Genomic DNA, 22,557 nt, shown 5'->3' with positions numbered 1-22,557 from the left:
TGCAGAGAGCTGGATTGATAAATCAACCAAGCTGACATATCAGCCAATAGCTTAGCGCAGTAAGAAATTACTTTGCAGAAATGTCAAAAGTATGTTTGAGGTTGTTCAGGAATCTAGTTTGCCCACAAGGCAACACTGAGAAGTTTATTCTTCAGCTGTAAAAATGTCTCTCTGTACATATCTTGTTCAATATTCTTTTAAAAAACAATTTTAAGGGATCCTTCTCAGAGTCGATAACAACGCTAGCAGCTCTGTGAGGCTGTATGTAGCCACGGTGCTGCTTTGAGCTTATTGTTAATGAGGGCATGCAAACATCCCAGTAAGGAAGCTGACATGCTGATGTTTAGAAGGTAATGTTTGCCATGATCACCATCTTAGTGTAGCATGTTAGGACAGCGACATTTGCTAATTAGCACCAAACACAAATAGCTGAGGCTGATGAGGATGTTGTTTTTTATTAATTTGTCATAAACCAACGTACTGGACAAGTTAAATCTTGACTTGCATTAAAAGACAAGTTGAGGGGTAACCAAAGTTACTACAATTCATCCTTTGGAGAACATGAATTTCTGTCCAAATTCTGTGGCAATCCATCCAATAGAGCTAGATAATTGACTAGACAGAGAAAACTTTGGTTGGGTCATGGCACAACAAAAGTCAGGAGATCATCAGGATCCATCCAATGGACACCTTGGATATCTGAACAAAATTTCATGGTTATCCATCCAAGAGAAATTTCAACTGACCGGCCAAAATTCCACCACAATTACAGCTAAAAATCCGGCAATATATCATTAGCAAATTTTTGAAACTCAAATGATGATATAGGCAACAGCCTCAAAATCTGTTGGGCTGTAGCAAAATCCATAAAGCGGCAGAACCGTAGGATGTTTATGTATCTCAAACATGTTTCTGAATTGTTTCAGATGAACAATTCTGTATCAACCAACACAAGCATCTCCATGTTTTCTCCGTGTTGCGTGTGTGTGTGTGTGTGTGTGTGTGTGTGTGTGTGTGTGTGTGTGTGTGTGTGTGTGTGTGTGTGTGTGTGCTGACCTGATGTCTCAGTGAAGCAGTGTGTAACTTCTCTCAGGTCTCTATCAGAGGAAGTTGGCCATGCTTCAGAGCCTTTTTTCATCTCCTGCTTCCTGCCCCCCTCCATTCCCTCTGCACCCAGATCAGTTGATAGATACCTGTACAGTTTGGCACTGAGAGCCACTCTACTCTCTCATCCATGAAGCTCCACTTAAGAGCCTCTTTGCTATTAATACACACATACATACACACACACAAACACACATATACACAGCCACATGGGCTGATGAACAGCAAATACACTGCAGAGAAAAAGCGTTGGTGAACCACCTGAGCAGAAGCAGGAACAGCATCACAGCTCATCCAACCTATTAGATTCAGCCTTGACTCATGCAGAACTGTGAGCAGAACTAAGACGACACCTCGCCCACTCCTCAGATGATGACAAATCACACAGAGCCAGAGACAGACAGGGGGGAGGAAGAGAAGGAAGAGATGGAGAGAGACAGGGTGAGACAGATATACAAGGATCAACACTGAGAGTTACAGAGTTTAACTAGGTAAGAAAGACAAGCAATACACACTCAATACACACACGTTTGGTCTTTCCAAAACGAGGTATCAAAATGGTCCATTAGTACAGCACACAGGAGGTGTGTTTTCCCCTCCGTCCTGTTTGATGGAGTGGCTGTCTGGACCCTTTCTCCAATATTAGACAGCAACAGTCAATTCTCTTGGGTCTATACGCTACTTAAGACAACCAATAATCAGTAAGCTCGCTGAATCAATAAGCCAATCAAATAATTTAACACTGCAGAGTCATCAAGCTCCTCTTTTGCAGTTTGGACAAATGAGGCTTTGGGCTCCACTGGGATTTGGGGTCTGTAATGGAAATAGGCCAAGTCATTAAAGTAATGGGAATCAAAGAGAAACTGTCAGCATGTCCTGAACTTATGAGGTCACCCTAATAAACAAAGTGATGATCTCTGTCGGGTGTTGTACTGTAGTATCTGTTATCATTCATTTACAGCATTCATTCCTGGTCATATTGATACCCCACCTTTATACATCAGCCCATGATACAAAGATTACAACTGGGATAATGCACTTCTGTGCTGTTGTACAATGCTGACCTCTATTGGCTGCTACAACCATCAACATAAAACACTTTTTTTCCAAAATGAATTCCACTGAGGAAGTCTTCCAAATATATGAAATCCACTGAGGACTGTGTGTTCCAACCACGCTGTTAGCATGATCAAGGGTTTTCTCTTCCACACAGCCCCCGGATGGGAACAGGTGGCTGGACAGCGAGAAGGGGGGGGGGGATAAAACATGAAGAGTAGATAATCAAAGAGGTCTTTGAAGTGGTGCACTGCTTAAACCTCGCTGCACTATGCTGGCAGCCTTGACGCTGGATAGATGAGGAGATGCATGGATGGATAAATGCAGGGAGGAAAGCGAGAGGGGCCCACTGGGATGAGGGGTAAGTGAGCTGAGGTGGATGTGGTGATACAGAGGGCATGTCAGAATCAGACTATAAGTAAGAGACATAATAAGAAAAAATATTTACTTTATCCATTGGTTACTCTTTCATCTTTCCATCAATCCTGTCCTCCCTGCACTCTCCCATCTATTGCTGAAGTGATTCGCTAGTTCATAGATTAGTCATCAGAATTAATTGTTGACAATTTTGATGACAAATGAAAGGTTTTAGTCATTTTTGAAGCAAAAATCTACAATTGCTGATTTCCTTGTTCTCAAATGTAAGAATTTGTTGTCTCTCATTTTTTTCAGTATGCTATCGGTGCATCTCGAGGGACAGCAGCATCGGAACTATTGGATGGATTGCCATGACGTTTTGTACAGGCTTTAGTGGTTCCCAGATGATGAATCTCAACCACTTTGTTAATTCTCCAATTTGTCCCTTAACACCACCATGAGGTTGGACTGATGGCCATGGAATTTGCTAAAGATTTTAATAATCCCACAATGGTAAATTGTAACATCTCAAGTTCCAATTATATCTCACTATCTACTTAATTGACCACAAATGTTGTATAGATGTTCATAGTTCCCAGATGATGTATTCTAGACACGTTGATGATTCTCAATTGGTAACTCTTCCTTTTGTCGACAGCTATTGGATGGATTGCCATGACATCTGGTACAGATGTTCATGGTGCCCTTAATCTTTCTTCTAGCACCATTATCAAGTCAAGGTCTGCTTATCCAATATTTTGATCTGCTGTTTACTTAATGAAATAGTTGTACTTTCAGGTGGACTTTGTGTTCATTACTAATTACTAAATGTCAGTATGCTAACACACTAAAGTACCACACCATGCATGCTCAAAGCTCTGCCGTGTTCTTACCCCAAGATTACAGCAACACATCTCCGTAACATCACATCTGCAACACGTTTTTGTTCCATCCTTCACACAGCTACAAACCCCACCTGGTGTGTTTCAGAAGCAGAACGTTTTTCCTGCCTGATTTTGTTAGGTTAGTAAAATTTGGTCATTTTCCCTTGATATTTGTGATTCTACAATGGGTAAGCAGGCTTGCATTTAAATGATTCTTCTTTTTTTTTTTTTTTTTGCTCAGTTCTACTTGCATTTATTGTTGATGTATGGTCAGGGGTCTGCACATGGTGTTTTATTCTGAAAATTTACTCTACTGAGACAGAACATTCCCAGTGGAATTGCACACATTGACTAGAATGGCAGTGACCAGCTCTGTTGGACACGTCACGGACAGAACATGGATGTCATGGCTTATCACTGTAAATGACATAAAAAATATTTTTTGGGAGAGTTTGCTGCTCAAAATAAGCGAATTCAAGACGTGACCTTTTTAATCAATAATTAAAATAACTGTCAGTAGCAGCCTTTCATCCACCTCCTCCAAATCTATACCATCACTACTACGAAGAGACACACCTGCATTGTGTCCAGAGTGAAGCCAAATCCACTCAGTCATTCAGCTGATAAGGAAATCAGAGTTTGATGTGAGAGAGGCTTCAATGATTCCAAGACAATTCTAATCCACTAAGTGTTTTCAAGCACCCCTTGACTTAGTGTGCAGCTGTTAAGACTGCTGAGAGCTGAGTGCAACCCATGGGAGACCACAGAGCTTACACAACAGGATGGCAACGCAGACTCTGAATGAGAATTAAGCAGGTGAGCAGGTGTGTGCATTCTAACATAAAATGAAAACTATCTGTCGTTGTGTGTGTATGAGAGTGACAGAGATAGGGAGGTGGAAAAGCAATGGTGTATGTTACCATTGGTTGCACCAAATTCAGTAACACAGAGTACATCAACACCAAGTAGATGTGCTTTTGTTCAAAGCACAAAGAGCAAAACTCATCTGAAGCTTTAGAGAGCAATGATATCAGCTAGCAAGAAGTCAAAAGCTGAACACTCCACCAGCGAAAGTGCATGGACTAACTCGAACGGAAACAGTCAGGATGACATGAATTAACTCTCTACCGGGGTGGGCGGGTTGGAATTGTAGGCCTGATCACAGTAAATGCTAACTTGCTGTGTATATGACGTTAGTGAGCCTGCCTCCCTTTATTTCCAGTGACAGTTCAAAGGCAGCTTAGCAAGCTAAGCCTTCATTAAGGCACGGATCAGCACCAGGGCAAAAATCAGGGAGAATTAGCATCGCTAGCACACAGGTCAGGGGGAATTACAGAGGATGGCTGATTTGAGAAGGGTGAAAACTAGCTACAAGAGATACAAGGCTACAAACAGTGCTTACACCAAATGTCAATTACATCTTTTGATGCATTTATGATTATGAGTGATTTGTAAGGCAGCACTCCTTTTCATCATTTCACTGAGGACAGAGTTTCTAGCACAATAGTTTTTTCTGCAGAACACTGGGATTTATGTATGGACGCTTTGTGTCTCTGCTTCATCCGCTCATTCACTTAATCCAGCTCTGACTGAACTCTCTTCCCCAAGTAGTAACTTACTTCAGCATCACGGATACCTCTCATCCATGCAAAATGACAGACATGAACAGAAACAGTTAATCATAAAGGAAAAATTACATTTAACGATGATATTGACCTGCACACTTATATTCATTCTATGAAGTACAAAGAGTGATTTCATAGATAGTCGGTAAAGGGGCTTATGCTTAAAACGTATGCTTAAAACACACACATCCAAACACACGCATACCATCTTCTGCGAGGGACTAAGAGGACTTTTCTGATGCCTATCAGTCTTAATCCAAATGCATGAGCACCTGTTAGAGATGACCTTGATAACAGAAGCAGGGAAAAATACTGGAGATGTGGATCAGAGTAAAGCTACTGGCTTTACTGCAGAAGCTGCCAGAAAATATTACACAGACTTACACAGCTGTCCAGAACAATAAAGCTCCATTAAGACTGTACAGAAAAGAGTATGTTGGGTTTGATTAGATTACAGCATTATTCAACAGTGCTGAGGTATAACAGTGCACTTTGTGCAGTTTAAGATTCTCTTCATATCGATTATAATGTGGATGTTTATTTTTGTCTTTTGGCTGCTAAATAGTCATATGATGTAGTAATTCAGTCTTGTGGTTTATCATTCCTTCCTTAGAAAAAGGAAATAAAAGCTAGGATGACTGATTTACTATGCCAACAGAGCCTGGCATTTCCCTTTTTCTATACCGTACCATCTAAGACTCCCCCACCCACCAAAAATGGAATCAAATCAAGGCAAATCAAATTAAATTTCAGTTTTGATCTTGTTTTGAGCTTGGAACAACAGTGTTGACCTTGATGCAAACAAAGAGGCTATTGGCATTCAGTGTGCCTAAGTTGGACATGTTTGCCTCCTGCTGGTCAGTTTAGGGTACTTCACCAACCCAGAGGGAAACAGTTGAGTGCTGAACAGCAGAGATTCCTTGAAATTGCTTGGGAGAGCATCTTGCTTGCTTGCTCAGAGTTTGTTTGTTTGTTTGTTCCTTTGATGCTATAGGTAGAAAGAAAATCTACAAACAAGACATCTACAAACACGATAAGATTTGATAGAAAATATGATGTCTGGAGAAACAACAGGAAAACACAAAGACAATACAGCTAAAAGAAAAACAGAACTGTCACAGTCTAAATGACAGCAATAATTCTAATGCTGGGCTGACACACTGACCTTTGAATAGCTCAGCTTGAGTAGAACATGTCAACATGCCTGTCTGAGGTACTGAGGGGAGAAATGGGCTGTCACTGCACAACAGCACTGCATTCTTGTTACTGTAGTTTCACATGCAGCTTTAATGACAAATGAAAATACACATGCTGCTGTCTGGAGTGCACAGGCCGTCAAACACATCATGCAGTACTAACACAGGAGTTAGTTAAAGTTACCAAAGCAACTACAAGTATAGAACCCAGGAGCAACCCAACGCCTTTCAGGATCTCATGTTACCTGTAAGGAGCCCACCTGGTGGATGAGATGACACATCCATCTTTCTTTAACACATAAAACGCATGCAGCAAATGTGCTCACCTAAACCCACCGCAGGACACACACAGAACAGAAACACTGTCTCACACACACACACACACACACACACACACACACACACACACACACACACACACACGTAAACTCTCTTTGTCTCTGGCTGCAGAGGTGTCATATGCATAATCGTAAGCTGTATCCAGATGAGAGGGATCATTTCCTCTCTGCAGATAGGATCCGACACAATGCCGCTGTGTCGCAACAAATCAAACAGAAGAGACGTGAAGTATTCTGAGAAAAAGCAATAAAATGGGCTGTTATCAATGCTTGAGCATACATTCAGAATATCTAATACAATTATATCAAGGAATCACAGTGTACTTTTGTGCCAAGGGGAGTGAAATATTGTGAGCATTCAAAATGACAACATCTCAATATTCTAATTTAGTATTTCAGGACTGTGTGCTTGCTGAACAACAAATGCTTCTTTACCGGCGCTCATTATTAAAACCCCAGCCGATCTCAACCACAGGGAGACAGGAAATGAGGAATATTACAGGAATTCAACCGTGAATGTGTTCTCTAGCTGTGACCTCTGTATGTGTTTGTCACGTCAGTGTGGCTCTTGAATTTTGATGCTGGGATTTCATTGGAATTCAGCAGCTGACCATCGGGCCCCTCAGGATATCAACCGACTGCATGTGTAGACCATCTTTGTTTTGTTTGCATAAGAGACTGTACCAGTATAGACCAATCAAACACTGCGTTTTGTGTATTTACCTGAGTGTAATAGGGGGCTGAATGAGACAGAATGGGGGGGAAGTGAGGGGAAAAGAAACAGGAAGGAGGCAGAGAGAACATGAGAGAAAACAGCAGCAGAAGGATGACCAAGAGAGTGAAAGAAGAGGGATGGGAAGCGACAAGTTCAGCCAAGCACTGTCTGAGAAGCCAAAGGTCACACTATGATTTATATCAGGGCTCCACAGCTCTCCAGGTTCGTATTATCTGTGAACATCAGTCATTCATCACATGACCCCGCAGCCCTGTCAAAATGTAACCCCTTCAAAACAAATCTCCTCTAAATGACGAAGGCAAAACACCATTTACACGATAAAAAGCCCAGCTTAACAAGTCATTTGCGTCCTGACCCACACGAGTGCTACCACAGTTGCTGCTGCTTTTTGCTCCAAAACAAGCCCAGGAAGGGAGAGAGAGCAGCGGGGCGGAGAGTATTTTCAACCCTGGAAACTACCGAGTGAGGAGGCTTAGCATCTCCACACAAATACACAGACATAGCTTTAGTGATAAATCTGCTGAGCTTCCATTGTGTAGCAGCGACCACCAATGGCTTATCCTTTTCACTCTTCCCCTCACCTCATACTGAGTCTTCTTCTTCTCTGCCAGAATAGCCAGAGCCCATTCATATGCCTGGGCGCCCTGACAGTTTTATTTGCCAGGCCATCTTGTTAACACAGTGAATAGCGGGACCGGCCTGTGTTATGCAGATCAGACTGGGTTACCGAGGGGACAGACGTCACCAAGCCATTCAGGGCCGGGTTAAAACTCAACCCCAATCCCTCTTATTCTACTGCAACCATCCTCTTTTCTCCTCCTCTTTTGGCCCCTCACTGCTGCGCTTAGCCAGCTTAAGTTTCAGCTAAGGCCCTGCTGCATACAAGGACGGGCTCTGTCCAGCGGCAGTCAGCTCTGGCAACCTGAACTAAACCCGCTGCTTTAAATGAAGTTTTATTTACGCTGTGCTCTTGGCTAGAGGAAATGAAGGACTAGCAAATGGCAAGATCTCATGGCATAAATCCTCCTTTGTAGTCTGACTCATGTCTGGACTGACCTAAACCTTCCAACAGGTCAAATGGAGCCTTTGAAGCGCACTTTAGACGCAGCTCTAAAATGCATCGGCACCGTGCAGAAGAGGGTCATGTGATCAGCCCGATCAGGTAACACATTCACACTCAGGGCACATGTTAATAAGCCTGGTAATGAGTCTCATTAGCACAAAGAAAATCAATCAAGCCACAGGCAACAATTAATAATTCAGAAGGAGCATGTTGTGTAAGGAGAATCTACTCCTATTCCGAACCTGCCAAGAGAAGGCCACTCAGTTTACACAGGCACACTGACACACAAGCAGCCAGCTGACAGAGGCTCCTCTTTCATCTATCCATTTTTTTACCCACAACAGGGTGAGCAGAGGTGTCTTTTTCCACAGCAACTTCCGCCACCATATCCCAAGAGATCTCAAGGGATACTGAGAGAAGAACGCTGCCCCAAATCTTCTGCCAGGCCTTTAAACATGCCTCTCCATGCTAGGTGGACCAAACACTGTTAGCAAATGGGCACACATCTAGACTTGTGAACCATGAACTTGCTTCTGTCATTATTAAGAAGCAGCGGCGGCTCTGCAGCAAACTTCCGTCACACAGAATGAGACTGCACAGCATGAGAGAAACTTGATTTCAGCCACTTGTGTCTGCAATCACATTTTTTTTTTAGATCACTGGGAAATGTTTGTTCTTTAAAGTTTGCAGACGTGGGCGATTCGATTTAACTATCATATTTGATTTTAATAACATCTACAGCAAATTCTTGAGAGCAATGTTTTGGTAGGCCTGTGTGATTTTAAATGCCCAACGCTCCTCTCTTGACTCTGAATGGGAAATGCTTCAACACATTCAGTCAACTTACTATAAAGGAGCAGGATGAATCACCCCCAGGAGTTTAGCTTAGTGGGAACATCATATACAGTATAGAGGCAGTACGGAAAAGGAGAGGAAGAGGAAGAAGAAAGAAAAGGGAAAAACTGTGCCTGCACTGTATACGTACCTATGGCATATTTAGAGAACGTATCAATATTTTAATGGATTCTGACACAAACACATGTTAAAGGCGTGGTGAGTGTGTACCATAGTCTAGCACTATTCACTGTAATTTACAGTATTGTCTAGGAGCTCACTTCTCCTGGCTATGCCTTGACAAACAACACATGAATACGCATGAATTAAATGCCAAAGGAAAATTCACAATGGTGCTCTGAAAATAATCCTTTTAGAAATCAAACAATGTTAATGCAAAGCTTGCTTTACAGGAAATCTGGCATGAAAATGCATTGGCCACCCGCCAGAACATACTTACAGACTTGATTATGCACATGAACTCCACTCATCTAATTTTAGTGTCATGCAGGGGTGGATGCTTTACCACAAAGACTCCCAGCCTCGGGGTCAGGACAGAGTGAGAGATCCAAGATTAATGAAGGGTCCCATTATTTCTAGGACTTTCTTTCATTTTTGCATTTTTCTCACTAAATACTTTTATCTCACAAATGCTATAAATCAGTGAAAGAAAAAGCAAACTTTGGTCAAGCTGCTAATGGCTCATGCCCACACTGCAGCCCTAACCTGTGAAAAGGTGACAAAACTAAACTGATTTGTTGGCGGTCACACTGGGAACCACTGCTTTACCCTCATGTATGACAGCAGCTAGTGTTCTTTAAATTTACCAGCTGCAACATTTTGCTAGCTGAAATTTGAATGTGGGTAAATGGTTGTCTAGATTGCTGGAGTTTCAACCCATAGATGGCAAATGGTACATTATCAGAAGAAGCCCTACTCTTTACATTTTTGTCTTATTTGTGTCTCATTAAACCAGTGGTACACACAGTACTGTCCAACTTCTATTTGTGGACAGGTTGCAGGTTGCAGGTTTACAGTGTTTGGAATCACAAAATACCACGCAATGCATTGTTATCCTTGTTTTCCTGGAAGCGTTGATCTTGGTTTTCCGACTTGTTGTACTAAAACTTAGTCAACTCGGGTGTGGCACCAGTCAGAGCTCCAATTTCTGAGGTAAATGGCACGCAGTTTAAGAGTCTACAGCAGCAGCTCTGTGCTGTGCACACTCAGGTACAGCGGTGCTTTGAGCTAAATGCTAACACTAACATGGCATCATGTGCACAATGACAACGCTGCTCAGGCTGATGAGAATTTTATTTTATTTCATAGTTTAGTTGGTAGGCTATTTGGTCATAAACCAAAGTACTGGACACATTCATCTTTTCTCCTGATGGTGGCGCTAGATAAAAAGTTAAGGCATAATCAAGTTTATTACAATTCATCCTGGGGAAATCAGGAATGTCTAAACAAAATTTCATGGCAATCCATCCCATAGTTATTGAGGCATTTCACTCGAAACCACAAATGTAAACCTGTGACTCCAGAGGATCCATTCTGTCTGCACCTCGGATTGAGATGGAGTGACACTGCCATTCCTCGAGCCAAACCACTAACACTGCTAAAAATGCTGCTGTTGATTTGGTGACTGCCAACTTTGAAAGACATCGGATAAATCATGCCTGTTAGAGTACATGTGAGTGTAAGAACACAACAATGCTTAAAAATAACATTATATTTACATTAGAAAACCAAATCTATTTGAAACTGGTGTTTTTCCTTAGTCAACTTAGCAACAGACAAACGGCATCTGGTATGTAATCAGAGGAAAGAGTATGTGAACACCTGCATCCTCCACCTCTCTATCTCTAACCTCAGGGTCACATAAAGTCCAGCACATTCCAGAACACACTTTTACTACCATACCTTGCTAAATTAGCATGAACACACATTATTTTGACTTGAGGAGAAGACAGGAAATTCTTTGTGAAATTGGCATGTTTTCACCACGGGAACAAAGACTCGTTGGACCTATAAAACAGCCTTTTGCCTCTGTACACAAACTCCAGCTCTTTAAGTCCGTGTCCACTGACAGCGCTTTATTCCAGCTTGTCGGAGGGGAAAAAGTTGACTTTTTATTGTGAGACTGCAAAGACAGGCAATTAAAGGCTGCATTCCTGAGCCCACTGTTGCCCCTGTAATAGTTTACTTTGCAGCAATGCAGGCTGGATGGTGTTTAGGGTTCAGACCCTCCCCTTCTATTGTGGGTTCCCATTAAGAAAGAAAATGCCTGACAAATCCATGGCTGCCATGTCAGCCTCAATAAACTGGCTCCAACCTGGGTGACTTTTCTTTTTGCCAGAATACTGTAGTTTTGTGCGATGCATTGTATTCTCTTGTGTGATGTATTAAAGCGTGCAGGTGTAATTAAAATTCAAACTGAATTCTTTTTTCTCCACACTGCTCAGTCTTATTGAGCTTATAATTTTGGACCTCTTTTCCCCAAATAATCTTTCAAGTCAAGCAGCTTATTGTGTTGCACGATTACAATGTAGAATCGGTGCATAACGTGCCTTTGGGCTTTATTGTTTCCACAAACTGAAACACGAGCGAAACACTAATATAACTCACAACATCCCTATTTAGTCAGCACTGCTAATAAAGCGTCTCTGTTGCTGAAGTGCTACACGAACCAGCTGACACTGATCAACTAACCATGTTCAGTGTGAACACGCGTGATGCTATTTGTATTGCATTCCTAAAAACAGAGTTGCACACATTAGTCACACTCGTCCACACACTAACCCAAACCACCTGCACTTAATAGCCGGATCACTTTTTTTCCACAATATACAGTTTGTTTCACTGCATAAATGCATTTCCCAGTTGTCCCACACTGGTGACTGAGTGACTGTGGAGGCAGCAGGCTTGAATCCTCCCTGCTGCATGAATGGTCTGTCCAGTAAAAACTATTATCTTAGAGCATGCAAGGGCTGAACAATGGTGTCTTCACAGTAGTATGGGTGGTTGATTCTTTTCAAAGTACCACAGACCTGGAATTGTTCCTCCTGAATGCAGCCCTACTTGAGGAAGAAAGCCTAGTGTTATTTTTGTGCTATTTATCACAATGAAGAACAGGCCAAATTGCTAGTGGATTAATTGCCCGGTCACACGTCACTATTGCAGGGCAGCAAACACTTGATGGCTTAAATGCTCATTGTGTATTAATTCCCTAATGGATGCTTCAGCTGATATCAGACCGCAAGAGTGGTTTGAAGTCAAACGTTCCCTGACCTTTGGCACGAATTATCTGCACATTAGAAAGGACACTGACAGTGTGGGCATCAGAATGACTTGCAGTGAAGTGATGCTGGTACCTCCATTTGTGCAGGGCAAAGCCAGGACACTGTTCTCCGCAGGTGACACAGGGCTGTCCTCTCTGTGGCTCGTCCGCAGGGTTAAGCTTGGGACAAACGGGAGGAGGAGATGATGGGTCACAGTTTGCACTACTGTAGTTTTGTCAATTTAAACAGCAATGTCAGAGTGCCATTGTCTAACTGGTGACTTCTCTGAGTTACTTCACCTGCTGTATCCTGACAACACTTGTGCCTCTGTTGTTTTCAGAGCCTCACAACATACTGTGTGGCTCATCATCAGCTAAACAGAATGCGGGCCTCAGATCTCATGTCCTATATTCAACAACAAAAGCCTGAGAAAACGCATCTTTGATCATGTTTCATGCTGTGTCGTTAGTGAGATGTGTGCCAGCGTGATGTTAACACAGCAGATGTAACATGATGCCCGTGGCAACAGGACAGACCACAACCATAAAACAAACTTCACATCAAACAAGAATATATGGCATGCGTATCTTCTAATTAAAGCAAGTGGAGACATGCGCTATATGGAAACCATCAAAGCTCTAACTTTATCTTGCCTACCTACCGATCTGCTGGAATCCCTCCTCTTGTTGCTGCGACTGAACATGACAGGCTGATCCCAGGACAGTAAAGGCACAGTCGTGTAGTACCGAGACAAATGACGCGCAGAGGATCCAGGTGATCAGAGCGTATTTGTTCAAAAATCCCTCACGACTTTTCCAAACGCACCGAGCCCTGGCTGCGCTGCTCTCCTACTAACCCCCTCATTAATGAATGGGGCTGCGCCGTTCCGGATGGCAGCTCCTCCCTGTTTGCTCACAGCCAATGTAATACTGGGGAATACTTTTAAAATAAAGGAACAAACTGTAATTACACTTCGATAAAAGCTGTGATGCTGCGGGAAATGACAGTGTGGATGAGCTCTGACGTCCAGTCTGACAGCACCTCAAGGCAAATAGCAGAGGCTGTAATCATGGAGGAAATAAATGTTTTGATTGGATTCTCCTTCAAACACCTTTTCTTAGCATAACCAGCTTCCTACGGTTCACTTTATTCACAATTCACAATTGATGCCAGTACTGAGTCACAATATAACATAATGCAACCTTGACATTTTGATAGCAGAATATTCTTTCCTCCTCACAGTTTAACATTCATGCCAATATTCTCCTTTCTGTCTCTGACCATCTACTAATTCATTCATTCATTCTGTTAAGAAAAGTTCAATTTCTGACCTCTACTCAACTCTTGTGCCCCATGGAGCATTTTTTTTTTCCTTTTTGCTGGCCTGACAGCACTGCCTCTCTCAAGAAAGTGTATTTATCTATTTATCACCAGAGAAAAGGCTTTTGAGCATCAGCAGCAGAGCCTCAGTGTGACTCACTCTGACTCAGGCACTCTTCACTAAGATATGCTTAAACTATGTTATTTCTGGACACACATTCTGTTCAAGGATAGGCTCTATAGCCATTATGCAGCTCTGTCAGCCTCTCTAAAGTTCAGGTATGCGCAGTGCTGTGGGATGGTTGCCATGCACAGCAGTGGATGGTATCCAGCTACCTGTTTTCTTTTCTTGTTATTTTTAAATGGAGTAGCACTAAGTTCTCATGGATGTTAAAGCTGCCTATAGGGAGTGGTGACCTTTGAGACACTCTCCTGCTTTAATGTTGGATTGTGAAGTGAATTGTGCTGAGTGGGTGCAAAGAACAAATGCGGTTCTACAGTACCTTCCACCTATTACGCAAGGATCACAGTCATGTGCTTTACTTAATAATCAGGGTCAGTCGGACAGGTGGCAGTGCTGAGGTATGTGTGTGAGTGGAATTCACTGCACAATGACTAATTAAATGGCAGTCAAAACAATCTCACCACAAGATCCATTCACTAGCTGCTCCAAAGCTTTCAAATGTACTTTACAATTTCTAAACTTTAAACCTGCGTTCACTGATTTTATGACCACTTGGGGGCAGCAGAAACAAGCTGTAGCCTAAACACTGACACATTATCAACGTACTATTAGTGGTAGAACTTGTCAGCAAACAGTTGCCTGTTCACGCATCCAATGGACACGGCAACTTTCACATTCAGTATTATTATTTGGAGCAGTGTTTGTGTCCACCTGGTGAAGTCCAATATTCTCACTCTTTTAGCTCTGTTTTGGCCTCCTTGATAGCAGTCTGGCTCCTCAGCTGCTAAATGTTTCACTGTGCTCAGTTTGTCACTGAAAACAGCCTCCTGCTGTGGTCAAAAACACTTCCATGAGAGCAGTGAGAGTGAGCCAAAACAGTCAAGTTGCAGGCTGGAGAACCAAAACAATGAGCTGAGAGATGCTATAAAGCTCCACAGAGCTGAGGGGAACTACAGGGTCAGGTGATAATTATAATGATCACCACCATGAGCGACCACTTTCCCATCCATGTAGTCATGTGGTTGATTGTTAACATGAAAATATTGATTACAGCTGCTGTAAAGCCAACATGGAGCAGAAGTGCTCAGAAAGACTGAAATTTTAACATCTGAAACAAAGTGACACTTTCACAATGCTTGTTTCACCCAAACATCAAAATTATGTATTTATGAGGGGACGATGAGATGTTTCTGCTGGAAAAATGACTTTAAAAGAAAGGAAAATAAGGAAAGCTACTGTATGCACAACATTTTGCTTTGCTCTTTCATTTTCTTTTACTTTTCCGGAGTGAGATGAACAGAACACGGCAGTGCAGGTGTTGCTGTGTAAAAACAAAATGATTCTGCACTGAACTGAACTGAGACAGAGAAACAGTGAGATTTCTCCTGTTTCTCAAGGATAAACCGGTAACCTTGAGCCACTCAGTTGCACCGGTGGATAAAAGGGAAAAAAAAAAACAAAGCAAACATTCTTGTTACACATCAACAGTCTGAAGTCAAGTGATGGCAGTGAGACAGTGAGCAAGACAGGACAAATGCACAAATCTACACATACACATAAAACAGACATATAGTCACACACAAATGCGGCTTTTCCACCTTCAGATAAACACGCACTGTATCTGTGCATCCACATTATTTGTGTGTGCACGAGGGCCTGAGGCTTACGACCAAGACTCAGTTCAAAGTCATCCTAGATTACCTCAAGGAATGATGATGATAATGATGGTAGGGGGAGCTGACCCTGGGGACTCTGAACTTTGAAACTCCCCTCATTAAGTCTTAAGTTAAGAGTCTAAAAACTGTTGGCAGAATTGAAACCAGCTTGCATGCTATTCCTAGGGCAACGCAAGAAGAAGTCAAGAAAAGCTCCTTTTTTGGTTTACAGTCAGCGGCGTGCAGTGAGTGGCAGCGTAGTGGGCTGAAACTGGAAATTTTTGCTGCTGTCACTGTGGAAGAACACAATCTTCATAAAAGCTTGATCCAGGATTTGTAATGCTGCGCATTTTACCTCGCATTATCTCAAATTTCTTGCCAGTGAACTTTAGACCTGCAGACGTCTGTCAGGGCTGATTTGGCTTCAATGGGCAGTTGCTTGCGAGGTGGTAGACATGACGTTCAGAGGTGCTGGAAATGTCTAGTGCAGGCTGAAGCCTGCGGCTCTTTAGGCCACCGGGCTAATCCTTGTGGGAAGGTCTGTGAGGCAAGCACGGAAAAACTACATACTGTACTCACCTGAATGTAGATATGGAAGTATAAAGAATGATGAGTATTGGATTGTTGTGTCTGCTTTCAACCACCTGCCCAGTCTGCATGCATGTGCTGATAGCTGCTGTCAAACACGTCCCTGTGAGGTCTCCATGGAGATGGAAATCCTCTACAAGCTGCACACACTCACATCTACACGTGTCCACACACATGATACGGATATCAAATAGATGTTAAAGGCGCAAAGGTCCATCTAATGATTTTAAACTTGAAAATCAACCAAAATAATGTTTAAATCATAGTAGACACAGTGCACCACCTCACCCTCAAAGTCAGCATCAATACCTGCATGATAAATCACATTATTTTCTCACCAATGACCATGACACGTATTATCTCCTCTGATGGGAAACATGAAATTATTGGAATATATCCTTCAAGGTCTGGTTCACCTGAGTTCCTGTGCATAAAGTATTCATTCATTGATTCATTCATTCATTCAACCTTTATTAAAATCTTGACAGATCATTGAAGGTATGCCCTCTTTTCCAATTTTCTTTCAAGAGTACAGTTAAAAGAGAGTAAATACATGCAATAACGATTGATAAACAGACAAACTAACAACACAGAACACAATTAGAATCAGTTACATTCATCCTTAGAGTAGTTTGTAATCCTGCTTTTAAATTGACCCAAAGGTACGAGTTTGAAAGTGTGTGGAGGACAAAAAGGAAAAGCAGTTTTTCCAAATTCAGTGTTTGCACATGAGACTTTGACGTATGAGTGTCACTGTCTGTTTTGATGAGATAGTGAGGGGCAGATATCACAGCTAGAGGACACTCGTCTTTGTAATGTTAAACCAACGTTCAGCAGCTTGGAGGAATTCATCAGCTTTCAATAGTGATGCAACTATTGATGAACGGCAAGGCAGAGCTCTTTGGAGTACTTTTTGCCATATCTGCTTCGGAAAGATTTCCCTGTAAGTCTGTCATCTCTTTTTCAGGAAAATCTGACGTAACGCAAACCTGCTGACAAGCTGCAGTCATCTATCCACTCGACAGAGGGGATGTCTCCCTGTCTCAAAGACGAAGGCAAACGCAGAGAGTTTTTCTGCAAACTGACCCCTGGGATGCTTCTTAATCTACTTTTGAATCGCGTTCTTCAGTTTAGACAAGCTCTCTGGAGCTGTTGAAAGCTCCTACCTCTGCGACTGTCTTTCCCGCTCTTTCCTTTTCACATTTGTGCTCATCCCCCTTGTATTACAGCCGCTCTCAAACAGCAGCGTACTCAAACTGCAGACATTTGAGGAATCAGCGATGATGCGTTGGCTCCTATTGCTACGGCTCGCCCGAGATTACCAAAACAGCATGAAAACAGATCATGTAAGCTTGTGGAAATTAGTCAGGGCACACAGTGCTCAATCTGCACCTCAGTCAATGTAGCATTGTATTCTGTAATCCATTTAAAATTTGTGCACTCAAGCCAACAACATTGTACAACTAAAGCTACACTTTAAAGTGAACCTGCAGCGTGTGGTTGTTGAAGAGTAGCTGCTGTAGCCCCCTCTGACATTTATGGGAAACAGCATAACATAGTGTAACACAAGTGCAAGTAGAGAAGAATATGACAGTCGGTGATCTGGCTCAGTAACATCTGCTTATTTGTAATTTATATCTAAATGCCGACACACCTGGCAATGCACACGTGCTCACTGTCGCTGGTTGACCTGTAACCAACATGAAGCAGGAGGAGCACAGTGAGCATACGCTGTGCTTTGAAATCGGTTTAACACTGAAAACTGGGAGGAGGAATTAGCTTTCTTTAAGTTTATGGAGGTATTTGATGACTGGTCATTACAAATATTGAGGAGGGAGTGACCACCCAGTCTCCCACGGCGGTTAAGCACTTCATTTGAATTTCATCATTTCTACATTTGAATGTGAATTTGTCACCAAGTCTCACTTAAAGTTATTCCCTGAGTTTAACACATGCATGTACAAGCAGGATTTTGTGACATCACTAGCTGCCAATCATGGTTATACATGCAACTCAGACTAAAGTGATGTGGCCTCCAGTGCATGTCCACTGACTGTGGACTTTTTAGTGAAGTAGCAGACATCAGATTTGGATATTCACTGATTTTGGATGTTGAGGGAGAAAGAAGAAATGCAATTTTAATGTGCTTTAAAGGAAGTAATTTAAGTTTTGGTGAAAAACTACATCAGACACAATATTATTCAATGGCGAATATTATTTAATCTTAAAATAGTCTTAAAATTCGTCTGGAGGTCAGCTTTAAAGCACAGTTTGGACCCACCTTCAATAGAGATCATTGACTGTTTGCTGTGTTGTCTGCTGAAATCTGCTCAGCAGTGAATTATATCTTTTTAGGAGGCTGCTTGAAAAATGGCCTGATAATTCACTATTCACTATGCATACAGAAAGAGACTAGATTAGATCCATAAAACATATCAGCCAGGTCACAGGCCAGACTGTGATGGTCAAAGGTGTTTAATCATAGTGAAGCAGACACACTATGGAGTGAGAAATGTATCATTCCAACATTGATCTGACTATTCTGTGTGGATTTTTACAGGCTGTGTTGTAGTTGCATGATTATGGAAGCCCATTTCCACCAATGTGATGAAAAAAAGATCCTGTAAGTCTTTATAATGAGAAACTTTCTCAACATAATGTCTTGGTCCTTATTTGAGATAGTTTGTCGTTAATGACTTACAGGATTTTTTTTTGTCATCACACTGGCAGAAATGGGCTTCCATACATGATACATCATAACCACCTAGATTAAAAACACTGGTGAGAGAAGCAGACAGGTAAGTGCAGCATGTGTCAGCCTTTTTATTTCCTTTGGATCTAATACATAAATCATGCTTTCGTATGGCAGCACCAACACTCTGCTTACACAGTTTATGCAGATATAACATACATATAAATAAATGTATTCACAAAACAGGAAATGTGTTGCCAGACAGTTCATTTTATGGAGATACTGCATGACAATTCATAGTCACTTATGGTCAAAGCCTATGTACATTCACATAAAGAAAAGGTAAAATAAATATTTGCATATAAAATAAAGCATATACGATGACACTTGTTAAACAAAACATTTCATTTACCTGATAAACATGTGGCAAATGTGTGAAATAAGATAAATACATTTCAATATCATAAAAATCCCTTCACTTATGACACCTGAGAACTCTACTGACTGATCTAAATTCTGACATTCACAATGAGAAGTGCATTTATCAGTTTGTAAGACACAAAATGTTTACTTCTCCATGTCTTTGCTTGTATAATGGCAGAGCAAAATGAAGAAATTCCCTTTGGCTGAAGTGTGCACATTATCACATAAGGCACTGAAACAGCACCACATACAGAAAGGCTGATAAAAGCAAACATGGCTTATTAATCAGTTGCACACATAGTATGTACCCTCCAAACACACATCTGTCTTCAAGAATTTAAGTTTTTCTTATTTATGTTTTTTTCTTTCTGATTTCTTCCTGTTTCCACAAAAAAAAAGTCTGCTCAGAAAACTGCATAAAACTGACTAAAGAGATACAAAAACATACATATACACACAAAAAGTACCCTGATATTGTCACAAAAACAACGTCAGACTGCTCTAAATGAGAGCATATCAGTATGTACAGTTTGGACAGACGCTTAAAAACAAAGATGGAGAGAGGAATGTGAGGTACATAAGGCAATGGTTTACAGGCAGCATCTGGACAGAAATCACGCTGCGGGGCCTGTGAGCTCAGCAGCTTGAGAGGTGTCTCCAGGGCCGGACCAGTGCATTATATCCCCAGAGTATCTACTGGAATTTTATTGGCCTGAGGTGAACTCCTTCTTTCAAGTAGCTCCAGATAAGATAACCTGTCTGCTCTGTGAAAGCTAAAGGCTCTCTCTGGTCACTGCACGCTACCTGAGAGATATGCAGGAGCACAGAGGAATGTGGTTCTCTCTGGTGTCTGGCAGCATAATCACGACCGTTCCTCTAACCTGCAGCCTTCTCTTTATGATCCAGTAATGTGTTCCAGTGTGTTTGTGTATACTGCAGTGTGTTCGTGTGTGGGTAAATGTCTCACTTAGGTCTGGCCTGTAAACTCCACCTGCACACCCACCCTATCTTGACATAACCGCACGTCATTCTTGGAAAACTTCACAAAATACATTTTTATTGTTCTCTTTAAATGCGTCACAGTTACCTGACGTCCCCCTGCTGAAAAAAGGTTGCAGTCGTGATCTTTTACTTGCAAGCATGAATGGATCTTCAGAATCTAAACCTATTTACAACAATGCTGATGGAGAGATAAGAAAAGGCTTCATATATTCCACTTTAATGATGAAAGAGAGCACAGACTGGCAGAAAACTGTTTCACCTTAGATGCCGTGCAAACTTGAATGAAGGAAATGGTGTTTTTTCAGTGAAATTGCTTCAAATTACAGTATGGGTGTATTTTAGGAACGCAGATGTGGTTGTCATGGTAGCAACACCTGGCTTTTTTCTGCATTGCTCCTGATCCTGATTCGTGCTAGTTGATGAGAATGTACTCAGTTCATGAGACCAGCTGGACAAAGACTCACAGCTGCAGTTAACAGCTGGAGGGACGCAGGTGAGGCAGCCTGACCACAGCTTATAAGTGGAAGGATCTCTGGACATTTGACAGGGACATACATTCACAAAGTGAGCACTTTACTAAACCAAGACAGTCTTCTAAAGGAGCCAGTGGTATCTAGTATACTGTAAAGCAGGACTGTAGCTGTATTGGGCATTTGTGCATTTATACACAATTCTTTCCTGAAAGGATAAAGATTTAAAACAGGACAAACTGATTGGAGACACCTCACTGCATATGAACAACAGGTCAAACCAGGTCACAGCAATAACATGACTGGAAAGAACACACCTTCCTGAAATGGTCTCAGAATGGCCATAAGACACGCACCGTGGACTAATAACAGTGGTAAAAAGTCCAAGTAGCAAATATCCAAATTGGAAAGCACATTCTGGCAAAAATCTGGTAAATGGCAACTGTGCGGTGTTTGCTATTGACAACAAACTTGTTAAATTATATTACAATACAAAAATAAATGGAAAGTACAATAAATAAGACATTTTTATCCTGCTATGTACAGTACTTACAGCAGATTCATTTACACTGTACACACATGGGAGTTAGAGAGGTCACGTGAAGGACGGGTTCGGGCTCTGAGTTGGCCTGTAGCACCAAAGAGGAGGGATGTCTTGACCAAAAAAAGGCACTGAGATCACTGGTAATAGATGCTAAAAAACCACAAAAAACACATGCAGACAACATTAACAGTCAGTCGTTACTCATTACAAACTGCACAGTCATGCAAAACAGAACAAAGTGAAGCTGTGTATTCATCCAACAGAAATGCAGATTTGAGTTGTATATTTTTGTGACATGAAACAATGATGTTTCTGGGAGTTAAATGCCCAATCAATAATTCAAGTTACAGGCGTATTCACAGACATAAAATATAAGCCTCTTTTATTCCTCTGTGACAAGCACTGCTGGTGTAAACCATCCTTTATGGGCACTGTTCTGCAAGGTACTGAAAATCAATAATAAGTTATCGTTTCTAGTTTCTTCTCTTAAAAGTAAGTGAATGATGACATCCCCGACCCAGATTTCTCCCTTCATCCTATCATCCCTCACCCTTATTCCCTTACCCCTTCATCCCTCCACCCCTATCCCTTCAACCCTCACCCATCATTCTTCCTTCCCTTCAACTGTGTATTCATCTCTTCATCCCCTCATCTCTCATACCCTCATCCCTTCACTCCTCTAACCTCATCCCTTTATTCAATCATCCCTCTTTCCCTCACCCCTCCATCCCTTCATCTACTCATCCCTCCTTCCCTAATCCCTTACCCCTCTCCTTCCCTCCTTCCCTTTATCCCTTCATCCCATTTTTCTCCCCCCACATCCCAGATGACCCTCCTGCTTCATCTCTGCTCTCCTCCATCCATAATACACATTAAACCTTTATAAATCTGGATCTTAGCATCCCGGTCTTTGTTCGTGAGTCTAACATTGTACCCATTATCACTGTATTGATAAGAGTTATTAATACTCCTGACCACTAGAGGGCAGCAATAACTAGTGTTTTACCTGTACACTACACTTGTATTGTCTTGGTTAGATAGTAGATGTACATGTTAACCAAGCTTTCCTACAGTAGTTAATCAACGCCTGAACTGTCTTGTGCCACTGTATGGTGGGTGATGGTGGTCATATGTTATTTTGTAACGTGTTACACACAACACTGTTTATGAGCATTAAATATATAATAAAATATATAATGAAATCC

At 41.8% G+C, this 22,557-nt stretch overlaps 2 protein-coding genes across 3 annotated transcripts in view; both read right to left on the bottom strand.

Annotated features, from left to right (window-relative positions):
* prickle2b (prickle homolog 2b) overlaps window positions 1-13,327 on the bottom strand; it is an 87,544-nt gene extending 74,217 nt beyond the window's left edge. The window contains exons 1-2 of the mRNA XM_070959281.1: window positions 13,136-13,327; window positions 12,568-12,653 (exon numbers count right to left, since the gene is read on the bottom strand). Coding sequence (XP_070815382.1) covers window positions 12,568-12,653; window positions 13,136-13,177 — 128 coding nt within the window. The 5' untranslated portion in view covers window positions 13,178-13,327. The remainder of the gene's footprint in view (window positions 1-12,567; window positions 12,654-13,135) is intronic.
* Window positions 13,328-20,975: 7,648 nt separating this feature from the next.
* adamts9 (ADAM metallopeptidase with thrombospondin type 1 motif, 9) overlaps window positions 20,976-22,557 on the bottom strand; it is a 44,209-nt gene continuing 42,627 nt past the window's right edge. For both annotated transcript variants that reach the window (XM_070959319.1, XM_070959320.1), the window contains one exon: window positions 20,976-21,502. The gene's annotated coding sequence lies outside the window, so the exon portion shown is untranslated. The remainder of the gene's footprint in view (window positions 21,503-22,557) is intronic.

This window comes from Chaetodon trifascialis, chromosome 3, assembly GCF_039877785.1.
Source record: "Chaetodon trifascialis isolate fChaTrf1 chromosome 3, fChaTrf1.hap1, whole genome shotgun sequence".
Lineage (NCBI taxonomy): Eukaryota > Metazoa > Chordata > Actinopteri > Chaetodontiformes > Chaetodontidae > Chaetodon > Chaetodon trifascialis.
Note: the sequence above shows the minus strand (reverse complement) of the source record. Positions and strands in the feature narration are given on the sequence as shown.